General features: G+C 49.4%; 1 protein-coding gene across 1 annotated transcript in view; it reads right to left on the bottom strand.

Annotated features, from left to right (window-relative positions):
* NUMA1 (nuclear mitotic apparatus protein 1) overlaps positions 1-18,457 on the bottom strand; it is a 63,119-nt gene extending 44,662 nt beyond the window's left edge. Inside the window, exons 1-2 of the mRNA XM_063306017.1 lie at positions 18,384-18,457; positions 1,253-1,323 (exon numbers count right to left, since the gene is read on the bottom strand). Of these exons, the coding sequence (XP_063162087.1) occupies positions 1,253-1,294 (42 nt within the window). The 5' untranslated portion in view covers positions 1,295-1,323; positions 18,384-18,457. The remainder of the gene's footprint in view (positions 1-1,252; positions 1,324-18,383) is intronic.
* Between the last annotated feature and the right edge of the window lie 703 nt (positions 18,458-19,160).

Here is a 19,160-nt window from a genome sequence, read left to right as displayed (position 1 = left end):
TGCCAGAGAAACTACCGTTGTGAACCTGAGGAATCTGCACGATGGAGCCTGGGCTATTTCCCTCACTCCGGCCAGCTGAGGGCCAGGGCCACAAACCACAGGGGCTGTTAAAGCCCAGATCTGGAATACCCATCAACTCCCACCCCTTCCTTTGCTGGCACCAGCTCTCGAGTTTATCTTCGGATACAAAAGAGCCCAAGCTGAGATTTTCCGGATGCCAAATGGTGTTTTTTTCTTTGATTGGGTGGAATTGTGGCACCCACACAGACTTCAGTAACAGAGTTAGGCCAATAAATGATTTCTAAGTCTCTCTTTCCAGATCTACAATCTATGGTGTAGAGTGAAAATAACAGTTTTCCTAACTTTTATTGCATACTGCGGCCTTCCCTGCTCCAAATCAAGCACACTGCACAAAACTGGTCCAAAATTACACAAAATTAACTTGCATAATTTCTTTCCAACACATGCCATTGTTTTTAGTGCTTAAGAATCACAGGACGCTTGCTTCATTTTCTTCTCCAGCATTTCACCCATCACCTAAACCAGTGTTTCTCAAAATTGGCAACTTAAGTCGTGTGGACTTCAACTCCCAGGATTCCCCAGCCGATTTCTGGGAGCTGAAGTCCACGCATCTTAAAGTTGCCAACACTGACCTAATCAGGGATTGGCACCCTTCTGCATAGGGCCCAGAGGCCGTATCTGTGAGTGGATGGCAGGCGGTTTCCTCCCCCTCTCTCCAGCAAATACACTGGCACTTGGGACGATTTTTCAGGGTGAACCATAGACACGTGTTCTTCTTAGGGGAAAGAAAGGGAGGCACAGCCTCAGGGGAAAATGAGGGTGTGCTCCACAGTGTCAGAGCGCCCCGTGTGGTGGGGAAAGAAATGCTTCCGGGAGGAGGAGGAAGACGCCTCAGTAACCAAAGGTATGCTATAAACATATATGGGCTCATAACACCGTTCAAATCATTACAATTTATTAAAATAGTGCGGTTCCACATCAAGACTGAGATAGAATTACAAAGGTGAGTTCTTTTTTAGGACCACTCAGGGTTGGGTGGATATGATCTCTCTTTTTGGACTATGGGCCAAGCAATTGTGGATAGCAGGCCAGATCCAGCCCATGGGCCATAGACTGCCAACCCCTGACCTAGGCCTTCCTCAGCGTCTGCCACACTCTGCAAAGAGACCCTCCAGCTTGAAGGGTCACAACAACCCAAGTGGTTATCCACCATAAGGGAGGGGTACTTTACCCAGGCCAGGAGAGCCGAGGCTCTTGTGCTGTGAAGGGCCATCTTCGTGTTTTCTCAGGTCACATTCAAACCTAAAGAAGCAAGAGAAAGAAGGCACCCCATTAAGATGAGATAAAAAGGATTCTTTACCCCATGTATGAAACTGCCCAGGGGAAGATAGGAAAGGCAGGGAAACCACAAGACTTTTATCAAAATGAAGAAGGGAGGCTAATGCTTTACAACCAGGCCTTGCTTCGAACGGTTCTGGGCGCTTAATACGCTAGCAAAGGGCCTCGATCGCTGTTCCCGCAGGTACCAGTGGGCACGCACAGAGGCCGGTGAAGGGCCTGCCTGCAGACGCAAAAGACTAATCTGGTAGCCTGTATGTGCAAAATTCCTATTTGCTGTGTCCTACCAACATTATACAATTACCGCAACTATGGATGCCGACATTGGAACAGCCAGGCACGTGGCGCAAGACCGAACAGCATTTCGCTCTGTTATACAGAGGGTCGCCATGGGGCGTAAACGACTCGACGGCAACTAACACCACCACCAGCAGCAGCATTGTATCAGCCCTGTGTGTTTTTCTGGGGAAAGGACACCCCTGGGAAGCTGAACTGAGACCTGCGTTTTCTCTGCAAGATAAACCAGCCGCCCGTGCCGCTCCCTCCTCTCAACTACCAACCCTCTTCACAAAAGGCACAAAAGTTCTTCTCCGGTACGATTCAGTCCAAAATAGTACTCTGTGAAAGCAACTGAATCTGTTATTTGCATTTGTATTATCTCTATTATTGGTTAGGAGAATGGTTAGGTTTGAAGGCTCTGCCACTTCAACGCTCCTCTGGAGAAAGGGTGCTACAGACACACCCAGCTGGTAGTCGTCTAAAAAGGCGGAACACACTGCACCACGTGACCTGTGGACCCTGGAACGGTCCCCAAGCAGGCCATCCCTGTCCCAGAAAGGGGGGGGGGGGTTCAGGCTCTCACCTTTGGAAAGTGAAGACATTTCTGCAGAGAAGGGACTTTTCAGGAACTAGAAAGCACTGGTGGAAAACTCTGCCAGGAAGAGACTTATCACCCCCACCCAACCAAGGTTAGGATGCCCCAAGCAAGAGCGCTCCATTTGCTTTGCCGGGCCAGAGAGGAAGGAACAGGATCTGGTTTAGCCAAATCTAGTGTGTTGGGTTTGCCAGTCTCTGTGGGAATGGAGAGCCCAAGGGAACGGCTTCGAAACCCAAGGCTGACTTTTGGACTGAGGACCCACTTCAACAAATCCAAACCCTCCCGAAGACTCCTTCGTGCTTCGGAGGGACTGACTGGGCGCGTCCCAAAATCAGTATATCTGACCCCGGGTCGCCTAGTCTGGCTTAAGGGGTTCGGAGCCTTCTCCTCCAGAAGAGGTCTGTGGGATGTGGGGAGATATAGCTTGAGGTGCTTGCAAGCCACTGTAGCTGCCCCCCCCCGCAGTTATCTAGTCCAGTTTCAGGAACTTTGGGGCCAAATAATCAGACAACAAGAAAGCCTTAAGCTCTGCTCCATCCATCAGAGCTTCCCAGAGGCTGCGCCCTTTTGACGTTTCCCTGGTCTATTCAGTCTGACCGCTGCTTGACCCTGCTCCCCCAGACTGCCAAGCCTCACCTTGTCAGCCATCTCGCCTGGCTGGTGGGGGGTGGGGGGTGGTGTGTGCTACGGGAGCTGAAGTCCAAGGACACCAGGCTGGGAAAGTGCCAACGGTCAACAGGGGAAACAGCGCCTGGGCTGGAAAACACGGGTGGCTATTTGGAATTCTAGCCTAACAGAAATCAAATTACGCAGCTGACACCAAAGCAAGCGGAACAGGTTCGCCCGCATAGCAGTCGCTGATGAATAGCAGTCACTTTGATCATCGGATGCACTTGTAGTATTTCTGATGGGTTCCTCACAGCAATTGAGTATAAGTCACCAAGTACACACACACACACACACATTTTCCAACTGATGCTGCCAGGCTCAGGCCTTTGACCTCGCTGACCCCACTTCCAATGACTAAACCCTGTAGAAGCTCACGTGTTCCTTCGGGCTATTTCCCTTGTAATTTTAAAATGCACAAATGCACATAGCTTCCACTTTCTTCTGAAATGTCCCCATGTGGCTCACAACCAACAGGCCTCCTAATTCGCTCTTAGGGAATGTTCCAAGTCCACCAGGAAGCATTAGAAACACCAGCAAAATTAAGTGCTGCCGCGGGGGAGCACGCCTCTTTAGCGTCAAAGCGTTCGTCAACATTTTGCCTGTCGCTACCAAGGGTTTCTTTTCCAGCCACGGAAGAAGACACTTCGTGGAACAGCAGCAGCTCAGCTCTGGGCGATTCCCAATTCTACAGAATTTCTACGCAGCACAGCAGGATATATAATCAGAGGCCATGAAGAGGGACACAGACTTGCTAGCACCGCAGAATTGTGTGTAAACACACACACACATGCACACACACCCCACACACAGCTGCTTGAGAACACCCACAAGATTTGGAGACATGTGTTTCATTAAAGGCTGAATTTTGTGGCCAATTCTTGCTATTCGCCAATCGAGTTTTAAGCAGTTCCAGCCCAAATCTTCACAGCTCCAAAGTATGTGTAAGTTGGGGGGAGGGAGGGGAAAGGACAGGGATATGGGCAAGGGGAAGCTGCCAGCTCTTTGCACAGCTCAGAAACAGCTGTCCACCGCTTCCTTCTGGATGTATCATAAACAAACCTGCAACAGATCTGAAGGAGAGTTTCCGATCTGCGTTTGCTTGAATTTCCCTGCACGCTGGTAAAGCTGAAAGAACCCAGAGAGCCCTTTAGTGCCATTTAGGGGGACCCCATTCATGACAGAAAGATGCAAGTCTACAGAGGCTGCTTTAAGCTAATCCTGCTGTCTTAAAAGTTGTAGGGATCATAGAGCATTTGCACAAAATTAAAACAGGGCTAGAAATTGGAGGGTGGGGACCACCACATATCAAATGACAGGAACAAAAACTTTATGCAAAATGTTAGTTTTATTTAAAACAGGACAATAAGGCAGCAATCTGTTACTGTGCTATTTATCCCTCTAAATCTTTATTTCTAATTGTTTTGCTAAATTAGCTACCTCAAGCATTACAACATTACATGCCTTTTAAGGTGTTACCAGATTCACAAAAGCTTCTGCCTTTGAATGAAATCTGTCAGTCAGAAAAGGGGCCAACAGATTCCATCTCAAATTCCAGGTAGTGTTTAAGGGCACCTTACAAAACCACCACCTCCTACTGGGTGAAGGAAGACTTCACTCTAGGCCGCTGATAGCACCAGAAGGGGTCACCTAGTAAAAAAACGTTTCAAGATGATTTCCCTATCAGTACTAATTACAAGACAGCATTTGGGTAATCAAGCCATTAATAAATAAAGCTAATTAATAATCCATATTAGGGTCTAAGAGTATACAAATAATAATCACAGGGAAAATCATACAGTTCACCCAAGACGCAACTCCTGGACTGTGGTGGTCTCCAGACCCAAAAACAGCCTTGATACATTCCCCATTCCCTTAAACTACTGTCTCCCAGATATGCTGGGCTTCCATTCACATAAGGTCACGTCTGCTGAGAATGACAGGAACTGAAGTCCAACACGTCTGGAGGAAACCAGGCTGGAGGAGAGAGCGAGGGGCGCAGGATGAGAGACAATGGAAAAACACCAGAGACTGGACAGGGGCTTGAACTATGGGGCCCTAATTGCCTGTGCTATCAGTAACTGGACCCCAGATGCGAAGCCACAAACTCAGCATGTCTGTGCCATCAGGGTAGTGTCAAGAGGAAGAGGACAAGGAGCTGAACTATGGGGCCCTAATTGCCTGTGCTGTCAGTAAAGTGCCAAGGGTGGGGTGAGATCAAAGGCAGACCAAGCATCCCTAAACAGGGGGCTATGACCCCAGCTAATCAGCATCCTAAAAACCACACCCCTAGAGTAGCTTTTATAGGAAACACAGAACATGCTAAGGAATATTATGGGATAGCATGCAGCAAGTAAAGGGGCTCCGCAGAAGCCGAAAGAAGTAGCCAACGAGGAATTTTGTTTATTGATAAACCACTGGAGAACTGTATAAAACTGCCGCGTGCTGTGTGATTTGGCACGTCCCCCCCTTGCACAGGGAGCGCCCTTCCTTCTAGACGTCTGGAATGAACGAGCTGGATTCTCCCCCCGTGTGGTCATTGCTAATCGTACCGGGCGGATGGACAAACCACGACTTGCGGCCAACGAGAGAGAGAAGGAAGTTAGAATTCACGTGCAGGCAGTGCAGCTGTGTCTCCAGCGGCATCAGAAAACATGCAGGACACCAGTGTTCATTCTCCGCCCATCACCAACAGGAAGAAGAGCATCAGTCGCATGGAATGCCTCTTCCGCTCCTACCATCAGCCGAGCAAGCAGCAGCCGGCAAGTGGCCTCCAGATATCATCACTTCTTTCAAGACTCAGTTCAAAAAGGGAAAGGGAGTTTGGGGTTACAAATAGCACTACGAGACCAGCTCCTCTTTTAGCTCTGTTTCCCCAGACATTTTGCAAGAAACGGTGTGGGAAATCTGGAAGCAGATGTAACAAGTAAGCAGAAACAGGCAGAATTTCCTTTGCAGAATCTTCTCCTCATTCCATGAAAGGCCACGTGGAGACTATAAGCGTGCACCCTGAGCATCCTTTCCCCCCCCTTGGCCCAAAGGGAAAAGAAGTAATAAAGTTTAACATCCATCTCAAATGTCAGCAGAAGCCAGAACAGTACTGCAACTGAATCCATCTGATTTCTACATTAAGAGTGCCTAAAATTTTTATGCTGATTCTTCAAAAATGTAGAATGCTTTTTGCCCTTTGGTTGAGAACGGGGTCTAAAAAGATCTTTTTTACCTGAACACTGATTTTCTACCATTTAAAAAGGCAAAGATGCTCATTCCAATCCTACGGACCTCCCTGAAGCAGGCAATATTGGCTCCCTCCTGCACCCCATTCAGGAACAGATTTATGTATTTGTTCAGGCTCATATTGTAGCTGTAAAACCAGCAAAGCCACTGCAAATAAGATGGGGAAGGCTTTGACTCTTCTCCCCCACACACGCACCCACAAGGGGAGGAAACAAAGATGGCATGGCTGGAGGCTTCCTTTTACAGGGGCTCTGACCCCCCAGCTCTCATTCTAAGGCTGAATGACATGAAAAGCAAGATAACAAAAGGTAGCCAACATCAAACATTTGGTATGAAACAGTGCTTTTCAAACTTGGCCACTTGAAGATGTGTGGACTTCAATTCCCAGAATTCCCCAGCCAGCTTGGCTGGCTGGGGAATTCTGGGAGTTGAAGTCCACACATCTTCATGTGGCCAAGTTTGAAAAGCACTGGTATAAACTATGGTTAAGGTGCTCTGCCTTAACCACCTTTTGTCCCATGTTCCACATTTGAACAATAGTTCACCTTTTAAATGTTATGGTACGTGTCACAAGAAAGTAGCCACTGTTTTCAACTAAGGAAAATCTTTATCCAACTTGGGAAGAAAAAGAGGCAACTGAAACTTTACCCCTCCATGCAAATAAGTAGCAGCAGATTAGAAAACAAACTTCTCCAATGTATCACAGTCTACCAAATCACAACTCAGTTTGCGAAAAGCCACACAAAACTTAACTCCAAATTAGGAGGCATCTGCACTGCTTGCTCAGCCTTCCCCTTTGATCTGGTCAAGGATCTTAGATGTGTTCCACCACCCTGATGCAAAAAAAAACCTGTTAAGAATCAAAATATTAACCCTTACATTCAGTCAAAGATCTTTTTGCTTTTCTGGAAAAGTCAGATGTCCAAATAAAATATAAAAATCATACCTGTAGGGTTTGCCTGGCTCAGATTTTCAGAGATCAAGCCAAGCAGTTTAAGGATGAGATGCCAAAACGCATCATGCAAGATGGAACTTGCACATGTGGGATTAACGCTACGGCCTTCTGGTTAATTATTATATGTAAATCCTTTTCTTTTCAAAGCACAGGCATGTGAAATGTTGACAGGCTTCTCTGCTGGCACCACACTCGTGTCCTGCATGCTGACACAACAGGACTCCCCAAAGGCTCCTCCGAAGGCAGCTCACCCTGCCAGCGTAACCTTACACCGTCTTTCCTCATCAGGGATCACGGCATGAGACCCTCTGTCACCAGCCAGCCCCCGTGAACTCTGACTTCCATCAGCACTGGCCACAATCCCCAGGTTTCCAGGGAAGAGCGCTCCTCTGCAAAGCCTCACCCGGAACTCACCAGCATGACTAACCAAAGTCTGCTTCCTTATAATTTCACAGAATCCTAAAAGGCAGGGGCTGGAAGGGACCACCTGTTCCAAGCTCCTGCCCATTTTAGCATCTACCACAACTCTGTTTCAGGGTTTCTCAACCGTGGCAACTTTGAGGCACTCCCAGAATCCCCCAGCCAGCATGCTATAAAAGCTAATAAGCTGCAGCTAGTGAAGCTCAAGACCCCACCCCCAAACAAAACAGATCTTAAAACCTATTTACGATTGAAAAGCAGCACAGCATTATTGGTATACTGTTTTCTGCTACAGATTAAGGTTACTATGGTAACTAATCATTTTGGCAAGAGGCTGAATTTAATTGTCCTCTTTTTAGGTGTTAATAGTTGCATAGCCTGAAGCGAGGACAGTTTGCTTGTTACTTAGTTCCTTCTCTTTAGGCTTGCAGAGAGTATGCAGCTGAGAGAAATCTCTCCTCTCTGATCCTGTGAAAATGCACAAGCCTGTAAATACGTTTTTGTGCTTTCTGTAAATAAATTTATTTTTATAAAAATGCCTGGTGTGTGACTTTTCTGATCTCTCCTGGGCCAAAGGCTTTCTAGCACTCTGCCAACAAGCATGCCACCTGGAAATGCGTGCTATGACAACCAGTCACAAGAATAAAGAATGAATAAATAAAAGTATGTCCAAAATTCAGAACTTTAACTTAAAAGCAACCATATACTCCACTGAAAGTCTTGGCCAGCCATTCTTCAATTTGTGTATGAAAATGTACCCACAAAATTCATTCTTTCTTTCTTTCTTTATATTCAATTTCTATAGCCGCCCATCCCAGCAAGTGACTCTACATTTATTTTTTAAAGGATACCAGTTCATAGTGCAATCCCATGCTGCTCCATGGTTTATGAATAGTGTGATTACTAATACGAAAACAAAATCAATCTCAAACCTATTAATCTGTTCATTTTGACAATGTAAATTAAGAAATTGTATCACTCCAGCTTGATTGATAACTGGCAAATAGAGGGAGAAAATGTAGAAGCAGTGAAAGACTTTGTATTTCTAGGTGCAAAGATTACTGCAGATGCTGCAGTCAGGAAATCAGAAGACGCTTCATCCTTGGGAGAGGAGCAATGAGAAATCTCGATCAAATAGTCAAGAGCAGAGACATCACACTGACAACAAAGGTCCGCATAGTTAAAGCAATGGCGTTCCCCGTAGTGACATATGGCTGCGAGAGCTGGACCATAAGGAAGGCTGAGAGAAGGAAGATCGATGCTTTTGAACTGTGGTGTTGGAGGAAAATTCTGAGAGTGCCTTGGACTGCAAATAGATCAAACCAGTCCATCCTCCAGGAAATTAAGCCAGACTGCTCACTTCAGGGAATGATATTAAAGGCCAAACTGAAATACTTTGTCCACATAAGGAGAAGACAGGACACCCTGGAGAAGATGTTGATGCTAGGGAGAGTGGAAGGCAAAAGGAAGAGGGGCCGACCAAGGGCAAGGTGGATGGATGATATTCTAGAGGTGACGGACTCGTCCCTGGGGGAGCTGGGGGTGTTGACGACCGACAGGAAGCTCTGGCGTGGGCTGGTCCATGAAGTCACGAAGAGTCGGAAGCGACTAAACGAATAAACAACAACAACAACATCACTCCAACACTTCTGGAGAGCATCAAGTTGAAGATGCTGATGTGTATACCATTTTGAGGGTCTCAGCACCAAGGAAAGCATCAACCCTTCCCACCTAGATGCAGGGAGCCTCTCCTGTCAACTCAAGACAAAACTTCCTTGTCGGATTTCCAGCCCTTGGCAAAGCATGGCAAAATGCAACAGTCAACAACCATTCCACCCATGTGTTTATACACAAACAGCCACAGCTAGCCAGGATCTCATCCCAGCACCTCAGCTATACCAATCTTTGGTTTCCTATAAATGGTCCAAGCACTGGTGTTAAGAGGAGACAAAACAACAGCAGTGATGAGCAAGACATTCCTATGATCCAGTCCATTGTCAAAACCTCTTCTTCCTTGTTCCAGACTGCAAGACACCGAATTATGGATTTAAGGGCAGGAAGGCAGATTCCAGACAGATGTTGCAAAAAAATTCCAAGCAGTACAGAAAGTCTGACAATGTAATCCATGGCCCAGAGAGGCAGTAGGTTTCCCTTTGCGGCAACCATCTGCTTGGGATTCCCAAATTTGGACTCTTGCTTGGAGCAGGGTGGTGATGTCCACAAAGGCCCCTCAAGCTCAGGCAGTAGCTAGAAGTAGGATAGTCACAAAATAAAAACATGATTCTTGCTAGATGGGGACTTAGTCACACAAGTACCGGGTCTCTAAAAATACTTATTGTAGTTTCTATTTTTGTTCCAAGCTTAGAGAGAGTGATGAGTATCAAAAGAGTCACTGACCACATCTTTAATCTGACTTTATCTGAACATGCCCATTGGCCAGTCTTCCCCGCTCCTTCCCAGAATGCCTCATCATCATAAAAGCAACGAGCGGCTTCGTCTCAAGTTGAGTCTTCCGGAGTAGCTTCACACTGCTTGGTTCAGAGTATCTCCATTAACCAAGACTCTGGAGCAGCTGCTCCCCCGCCACACCACTTTCTGGAGGCCAGAGACAAGTCAAGAAGATTAAAGACTGTGGAGGCCTCTGGGGGAAGCAAAAAAAAAAAAAAAAAGGAAGAGCTTTCCAACACGCCTGGATAGTGCTCCATCCAAGCACTCAGGTCCAGCAGATTCCTTCTGGCACGGCTGATCCGGCAGAGAGAAAAGCCCCACCCTACTTGGACCCAGTTCTATAAACAGCTGGATTTTGACATAGCAGGCAAAACCAAAAGGCTTAGGAGAAGGACCCCCCCCCGTTCGAATAAAGAGGCAGAGGCAGAGTTCCCACATTACACTAAGCCACCAGCAATCAGGGCAGTTCTTCCAACCTAACCTCTATCTAGATGTAATCCCAGCTCACACGCCAATCAGCAGCACTGTGGCTACCATGGTGCACCAACAAACACTGCCAAGCCTACGCTGAGAATGGCTCCTGTGCCAGCCACTGCAGCAGTCCAACAGTTAAACACCCGAGGCGTGGATAAGCACCACCGGCTCTAACGTGCTCTGGAACACCTGCAGCTGGTGCCCCAAATGGAACCAAACAAATACTTCACTGACACGGATTAAAGAACCGACAGGCAGGCCCTGTCTTTCAGGAAGAGAATAAACTATGTCCAGACTGGACTAAACAGCAATCTTAAAGGCAAGATTTGTGCCTCATCCGGCTTCCACGTGCCTTACTCCCTCTCATTCAACCCTTTACTGATCTCAGGGCAAACAACGCCCTGGGGGCTTCCAGTGCCAAAGCACGGATGGCCCCTCCCTCCCAGCATTTCTGTGGGCACTGAGCCGCATGCGGGAAACTGAGTCCGAGGTGCTGAAGTACAATTGAGCAACACCCAACTGGAAGGACTGGAACCCCCGTTAGCCCCCGAGGCCTAAACCGGCAACGCCCAGGACGAGTACTCTGCATTCCCCCCATCGACATCCTGGTCTAGATCACCCACCAAGGCAAGCAAAGCAGTTCCGGGTCTGTATCCCGGTCACAGACCCAACTGAAACAGATTCAAATCACCAGAATCCTCTATATAAGGATCCATCTGCGCTTCTTGATTTCACTGGCGAGCAGCTCAGCGTGGCTGCTTGCCTGGCTCTTCTGGGTTACTGGGTGATTTCCTCAAGCAGGAGGGAACATGTCCTGTGCCAACCAAGACTAATCACTTCCTTTAATGATGGTTCCAGCCCCGCCTCATTAATCAGACAGGAAGGGCAAGAGGTGTGAACAGGAAGTGCTCACTTGCCTCCCCGAAACTCCTGTCTGCATTCTTGAAATCTACTAGCTGAAAGAATCCAGAGCAGAGCAAGCAACTGTTCAGGTTACACCACCCCCATCTCCTCCTGGAATCTAAGTTGAAGTGGATCTGGCTGACCATCTAGAAAGAATTAGGGAACCTGGGCACAGCCGGTGACCGCGGCATTGCCAGCAGCTCCTGCAGGCGTCCCAACAAGTGGCCGTGCAGTTCGGAAACAGCCAGCGTGGATCAGCCTACGTTTCTTCTGATTCCAGGCATTTCCTCTGCTAGTGCCTGAGCGCCAGCCCTTCTACTTACTCCCAGCATTTGCTAAAGCAGGGGACCTGCTTTTGTGAAAGAAAAGAGGCTACTGAGGAGCACATCACCAAGAAAGTCATGTAATACGTCAAACTGAAGTCAGGGTCCTCCATGCACATCCCAAATGGGAGTTACCCAAAAGCACCTTTGCCCTAAAGCTAGAAAGGTAAATCCCAGGTGGACCCAATTGGATTCTGATTCCTTTTAGGAAGCAACATTACAGAGTGATTAGGGAGAAGAATATCAAAATATTGCACTATGGGAAGAACAACAGAGGTCAGGAGAAAGAAAGTGAAGAATTAAAAACGTACTGAAAAGTTTGGAAGTGCTTTTCTTAAGACTCAGAGTGTGCACGTGTGGGTTTAATTTGGCACAGTGAATTGTTCATTATACACCGATCGGACAGCATGGCTGCTAGAATGAAGATTACAGTGAGACCGTGAAAAGAACAGGAACAAATGCAGAGTGATTCTCCAGAGAGGGGACTTCACTTCACCTGGGTGTAGTACGAAGAAAGCATTCTCACATGCTCCTAGCTGAGCACAAGGAGCAGAGTTAAGCTGACCGGCAAGCCCCCCCAACCTGGCCTTTGCCAGCGAGTCCGGCTGCAGCTCCCTGGCATGTTCAGGATTGCAGGAGTTGAAATTCTACCCATCTGGATGGCCCTAGCCTGGAAATATCAGTCCTATAATAGGAGGGGTTTCTGAAACCTGATCAACAGTCAGTTGTACTACAAAAACAATCATGTACTCCAGAAGATCCATCCTGAGTTTTTACTACATCACCTTTTCACCATGCCTGAACGTTTTTCAAAAGCAATTCCATACACAACAGCTGCATTCACACAAAAATGTTTAAACTGGTTTCACACCCTATGGAATCAAACAAAGACATAAATCCTAGCTAAGGTTAATATTAAGCAAGCAGCCACCAGGCCTTCAACTGACTTGGTTAAGTGTCTTGTGTGAACACAGCCAGCATCTCACAATAACCCATTCTTAGGCATGTTGTTTCCCGTGTCTAGATCTGCTCTTTCCAGGAAGAGGAACAGTTGGTGCAGCACAAAGTTGAGCAATCATACACCCAGCTATAGCTGCAATCTGAACATTGGTAGTAAAGCCAAATCAAGAAATCCTAAACCTGTTTGGCATTAAACTGATCCTCCCCCTCCCTCGGTCAGTTATAAGGCATGAACAGCTACGCCTGCGTCTATTCCTTTATACATTTAAGCGTATGAAGTTCATCTACCACTGTAATCAAAATTAATTCCCAGTGGGTCAATTAAAATACCAGGCATACAGTACAAATGAAAAGCAAAACAATATGCAACCCCAGGAACCAACCCAACTTCTAGAACCACCATGAAGCCTCAAAATCCTGTAGGAAAGGTCTGTCTTCAAAGCTTCTGCCCTGCAGGAACCTAAGCAGGCCACTCTAGGCACGCCTCTCGCTGCTCCTTTGAGGTCTCAGCCCCCAGCCACGTGGGGGGGCGAGCACAGGGCAAACGCAAGGGGGCGGGGCCCCTCACTCTGTCCAGAGGGGCCACTGACCATTTCTCATTTTTCCTCCCTCTAGAGAAAAACCTAGAACGGGAAAAGGGAGAAACAGGAAGGGAGGTGAGAACCCCCCCAGCCAGGTTTCCATAATTTGGGGGAACTAACCTAAGGGCCACTGGTCATCCCACAGAGATCCCCCCCCCCCCCGCTCACAAGAATGCAGAGATTCACCAGGGGAGGGGATTGCTGGGCCAGCATGCCCTCTCCCTCCCTCCCTCCCTCCCTCCCTCCAAGGGCCAGCTTGGGAATGCCATCAAGTTCCTCCAGAGCAGGGGGAGCCCCTCCTTCTGCGACACTTGAACTTAAGAAATGGGCCTGCATGTCATTTAGCTTACACGTCAATCGGTACACAACTAAGGCTGCATCTATCCAGAGCATTTACTTGGTCGCTGCTTCCCCATTTTCTGAGTTCATCTCATATGCTTAACCTTACGTTGGCTATGTTCCATAAAGGAAACCATGAACGAAAGTTAAACTCCAACAGAAGAGAGTCTCTGGAGCCCGGGGTTGAATGGTGGAGTCCTTGGTGCGCTCTGAGCTTGGCCGTTCGCTTGCAGACGTTTCTCCTGTGCCCGTCTAGGTCGCACCATCTCGCCCTCAGCAAGAGCAGTTCTCACTGACTGCTACTAGCCAGCGAGCTTGCAAAAACTGAATATTTTTGAAAATTCCCATTATGGAAGCATTTGTTTCCTCCTCCTCCTATGCTGCCTTCTTTGAATTCAGATATACCCTTCTTTCTTGCCCTGGGGACAAGTTAACTAAAAGAAATGGGAGGAGAGATTACTAGGCTGGCTGGTAACAAAAAAAAAAAAAAACCCACAAAAACTTTTATCTCTCAAACAAACCTTTCAAATCAATTATTTTTTCAACCTTGTCTTATTACATCCTTGGAAACCAGGTTTGTAAAAGTTGGCTATTTCAAGCACAAGGAAGGTTAAAATGGACTGATGCTGGCTCTTTTATGGGGCAGAAAGATGGCACATAGTAATTGTCTTTAAGAGTGCAGCAGCGCAGATGGTAACTAACAAGATGCACTGCACAAGGGGGGAGGGAGGGGAAGACAGGGATGGACGGAAAAATAATCTCAAATGCTGCGCCATTCAAAGACCTAGCTTTGTCTAAATTTTGCATGAGCCCCTAGCATTCCTTGAGTTTGTTTCTGTGTTCAGCCTGTATTTTCTGCAGATACTATCCTGCCTTCAATATGTGCACCTCTTTCGATAATTAGCATAATAAAAACATAAACTATCCATGTCCTATAGAGCTTCAGAAAAAATCAGACAAGGTTTGGCCTGCAACGACTGGCCAGCAACACCCACCGCTCAAAAGGAAGAAAAATGGATTTCCCCAGGATCCCCTCTCGCAGGGAAGCCACTCAAATTAACCCCTCAAGCATAACTGAGGCCCAGTGGGAATGCTCTACCCTGTAAGTAAGTCACTAGGCCAGAAGTGGGGCTCCCTCGCCTCAAAATGAGCTTCCACTCTGACAGCTGGAGATGCTCAGAAGGGGCGTGCAGGCAAAGAAGCCGAGATGAGGGAACCAGCCCAGGAGAGACGGAGAATCCCAGATCCCAGGAGGCAAGTACGTTTTTCTTGCAGGCTAGCCGTTTTTGAAAGCTTCTGCTTAAGAAAATGCAGCATGCACCGGTGAGTTATCATTTGACAACTCCAACGAAAAGGAAGCAATGCTGCAATCCAAAGGAGGAGGGATAAACCGCTTCCATGAACTACTTCCTGCTCTGCCCGGAGGGAGGCCATTTAAAGAAAGCTAAGGCAAATGCCAGGGTCAACACAACAGCTAGGGCAGTGTTCCTCAACCTCAGCAACTTTAAGAGGCATGGGCTTCAACTCCCAGAATTCTGGCTGGGGAATTCTGGGAGCTGAAGTCTGTGCCTCTTGAAGTTGCTGAGGTTGAGAAACACTGAGCCAGAGGCTTATTTGCAAAACCCAAACCGATATACAAGCATCACAGCTCTCTTTCAAACTTTCCTCATGGAAAATCTTTTCAACCCATATTGGAAAATAATCACTCGCCAGCCAGATTGCCAATGGAAAGAGCGGCTTCCAGACTTGGAGAATGGGTTGTTGCCGGCAAACAGAACTGCAAATGCAGATGTTTAGGCAAGTTATCTTTCCCGGGGTTCTTCACCGGGATACGCTGCCTGATTAGTCTGTTGCTGGGACTGGGGGGAGGGGGGATCAGGGGGGGGTTGTTACTACCCATTTCTGCATCCAGTGCAGCCACAACAGGCAACTGGGGTGCAGACAGAAGGCAATGGGCATTCAGGGCTGGCTCTGCCACGAGGAGCAACCCCACAAGGCCAGCCGTCTGTCAGCCAAGGGGAGCCGCGTGGGAAGGCCTGTGAAAGGTTTCCACGTGGGGAGTTAATAGTTCACAGAGCAGTTAGGATTTACGACAAGCTGCTCCACCTGGGCTCCCAGCCAGAGTCCAAGGCGATGCACAGGTTATAATCACTTGGAGCAGCTGCTATCTATGTATACGGGTAGTCCTCGCTTGAGAACCACTCGTTTAGTGATGGCTCAGACTTACGACGGTGCTGGAAAAACCAGCTTAAGAATGGTACTCACACTCACAACCATTGCAGTGTTCCCACGGTCACAAGATCACAATTTGGGCGTTTGGCAACCAGTTCGCATTTATGACCACTGCAGCGTCCCGTGGTCATGTGATCACCATTTTTGACCTTCCCGGCTGGCTTCTCGCAAGCAATGTCAATGGGGAGCTGCGTGATTCACTTAACGACCACATGGTTCACTTAATGCCTGTGGTGATTCACTTAATGACCACTGCAAAAAATGTCTTAAAATCGGGTTAGATTCACTTAATGACTGCTTTGCTTAACCTTAACCAAAATTCTGGTCCCAGTTGTGGTCACTAAGCGAGGACAACCTGTAACTTTTCAAGTGGCTGCCCACATATTGACATTAACACAGAGGCTGACCTGCAAAACCCAGCAAAAGGGAACATGTGAATACACCCAACAATCTCCACTCATTTACTTTGGTCTTTACAGCTATTTCCATTTTAATAGTAACAATAATTAATAATAATAATAGTAATAATAATAATAATAATACAACAGCCCAAACAGCAGCAGCAAACAACAGCCCAATCAAGGAACTCCCAAGGAGAGAACAACACCCCCACCAACTCTGGCAGGGCAAGCCACGGTATGTAAACCGAGAGCAAGGCCCACTCCCTCTTCGCACTGAAGACGTTGCCTGGTCTGGCCATGAAACGTCTGCAGGAAAACAACCAGGCTCAGGGAGCACCCGGGACTCCACAGTTCAACGCTGAGCTACAGATACTCACTTCAATTAGTAATAATAATAATAATTCCATGTACCACTCAAAAAGAAGGGCAGATACATTTCTAAATATTGAAGTTTAGAATTTTGAACACAGAGTTACTGCCTTACTGAGCCCTGCTGGACTGAAGCCATTTTCAGCCTTACTTTTTTTTTTTCCCAATATTTAAGGCACAGCTTGAACAGTAAGTACAGATGCAGTGGAAAATTCAAATGAAGGTACGGATAGCTAGTGTCACCCTATCTAGCAGCATATGTGAGTGGCTGAGTGGAAGTTCAACAGCACATCCAAAAACAATACAGTGGTTTCTGCGGATCTAGATAAAATTCATAAGCATACCAAAGCATCCAAGTATGAAAATACAAGCACGCAAAAAGTTTCAAATCCGAACTGTTTTTGAAATCGTTTCGGAAACAGGCTGTCTTAAACTAATTTAAGAACGCTTCCAAAATGATCAATCAATCTTGTCTCACATTCAAAACAGTGTGTTTTGAATTCAAAGTACTTTGCACACCTTGATAAATCAAACCTCAAATGGCCAAGAGCTTTCCAAGAATCTAATTTCCGAGGCTAGGCAGTCACCTGTCAAGGATGATTTAATCTGGATTCCTGCACTGATCAGGGGTTGGACTTGATGGCCTCAAGGGCACCAACATCAAAGGAATAAATCAACACTAGAGTGATTATAGGCAGCTGTCCTGTCAGCCCTGGAGGAAGAAAATGCATCTCCAAGAGGGGACATGACTATCTGGACCACCAGCTGAACTCCGTTTGCAGTGGTGTGTGAGAGCCCAAACAGGAACAGGTTAGAAGAGGCCAAAACTAAACTTGATCAGATTTACAGGTAAATATAATTAACATGAAATATAATCAGCAGGACTACTCTCCAATAATATATTTAGTAATTTCCTCCCTTTGTTACAGTAATTTCAGTAACAAGTTCTGGAGGTCCTGGGAGGCAGGAGGAAGCAGGCCAGAGGCCTCCAACCAGAATTCAGCCCAAACCAAGCAGCATATGACCTGGTGGCAACATCTGAACCCAGCCACCACGTGTGAGAAACCGTAAGGTATGAACGGCGTTTGTGGCTGCATCCAGGCATCGCCTCCATCCAAGTAGGGTCCGCTGAGAAACAGCAGGGCCTGGTTTGCACTAACGCCAAGCTTGGTTCGTAGCTTACATTAAGCCCCAAATAAACGAACTGGCGTTACGGCCCTGACCAACGCGTGAACTCAGCCCCGCTAAGTCAGCGGCCGAAAGCCATCGAAAGGAAACGCCGGCCGAGAAGGGGGAAACGGGGGGCGAAGAGGCAAATGGGGCGCCTGGCCTTCCGTCCCGAGTATTTTCCCCGGGCAAGGCGGCCCGCGCCGCCCGTGCGCCCAGCAGAGCCCCTTCGGGCACCGCCGACCAGCCCCGGCCTACAGCAGCGGCTCCTCGGCGGGGATGCCCGCCGCGGTCGGTCGGTCGGCGCAGTTCTTTCCGCGAGGGGGCGGCCGGGCGCCTTCCCTCGGGGGCGAGGAGCCTGAGCCTGGCCCTGGCCCGCGGGAACAAAGCCGGGCCTAGTCCCCCGGGTGGCGGGGAGGCGCACCACTCGCGCCCCGCTCCCGCCCGGAGAAAGGCAGCGCCGGAGAGGCCCGCCCCGCGCGCGGAAAGCCTGGGCGCAGGCCATCGTGCCGCCGCCGCCCCAGGCTGCTCGGCAGCCGCCCCTCCCGCCACGGGTCCGCGGCGGCGCCCCCGCCCGGCCCCCCCGCCCGGCCCCCGGAGGAGGCGGGGAAGGGCCCCCGCCGGGGGGGCCAGGCCGCGAAGGGGGCCCCGCGCCTCCCCGTTTGGCCTTACCGGGCGTGCAGGGCGCTTCCGGGGCGCCGGGCCCTCAGTCCGCCATGCGGACGTGCAAAGGCGGAAAAGTTCCCTCGCGCGGCGCGGCGCGGCGCTAGGCGGGGCGGGCTGGCCCGGGGCGGACGGGCCGGGAGGAGGGCGCTGCGCTCCGCCTCCCTGGCCGGGCCGGGAGCCAGGCGGACGTCACCGCCAGCGGTCGGGCCTTTAAAGGCGCCCGGGCAGCCGCGCAGAAGCCAGCCAGCCAGCCGGCCGCCGCCCTGCCCGGCGCCGGACCGGGCCCGTCCCGCCCGCCGCTCCCCTCTCGCCGCCGGAGGATCCCGCGGCAGGAGGCGCCCCGCGGGCCCCGACCCCCGGCGGCCGGAGAGAGCCGGCAGGCTGGCCCCGTGCTCGACCCGACCTCGCTGCTCTCGCGCTTTCGGAAGGGCCTCGGAACGGACCCGGGAGGCTCCAGGCAGGGGTCCTGCGCCGCCCCGGCCAAGGGCTCTCCCCCCTCCCCCCTTTTCCGGACCTCGCCCGCGCCCCCCCGAGGCCGGCTGTGCAGTCCCGGCGGTGCTACCAGACCCGCGCCGCTCGGCTCCTTCCGGGCAAACGAAACGGAGCTCCAGCTCTCCCGCTGCCGGAAAAGAAGCCCCCCCCCCCCAAATCCCTTCGGCCCTTTCCTGGGCAGCCCCGTCCCCGGGAAGCAGCGGCCCATGCGCCCCACTCTCGCCGCCCCTCCCCGGAGGCCCTGCAGCGGAGAGCCGCAGCCCCGGATCGTTCACTCCCGCAGGGCATTGG

This window comes from Candoia aspera, chromosome 5 (genome assembly GCF_035149785.1).
Source record: "Candoia aspera isolate rCanAsp1 chromosome 5, rCanAsp1.hap2, whole genome shotgun sequence".
NCBI lineage: Eukaryota > Metazoa > Chordata > Lepidosauria > Squamata > Boidae > Candoia > Candoia aspera.
Note: the sequence above shows the minus strand (reverse complement) of the source record. Positions and strands in the feature narration are given on the sequence as shown.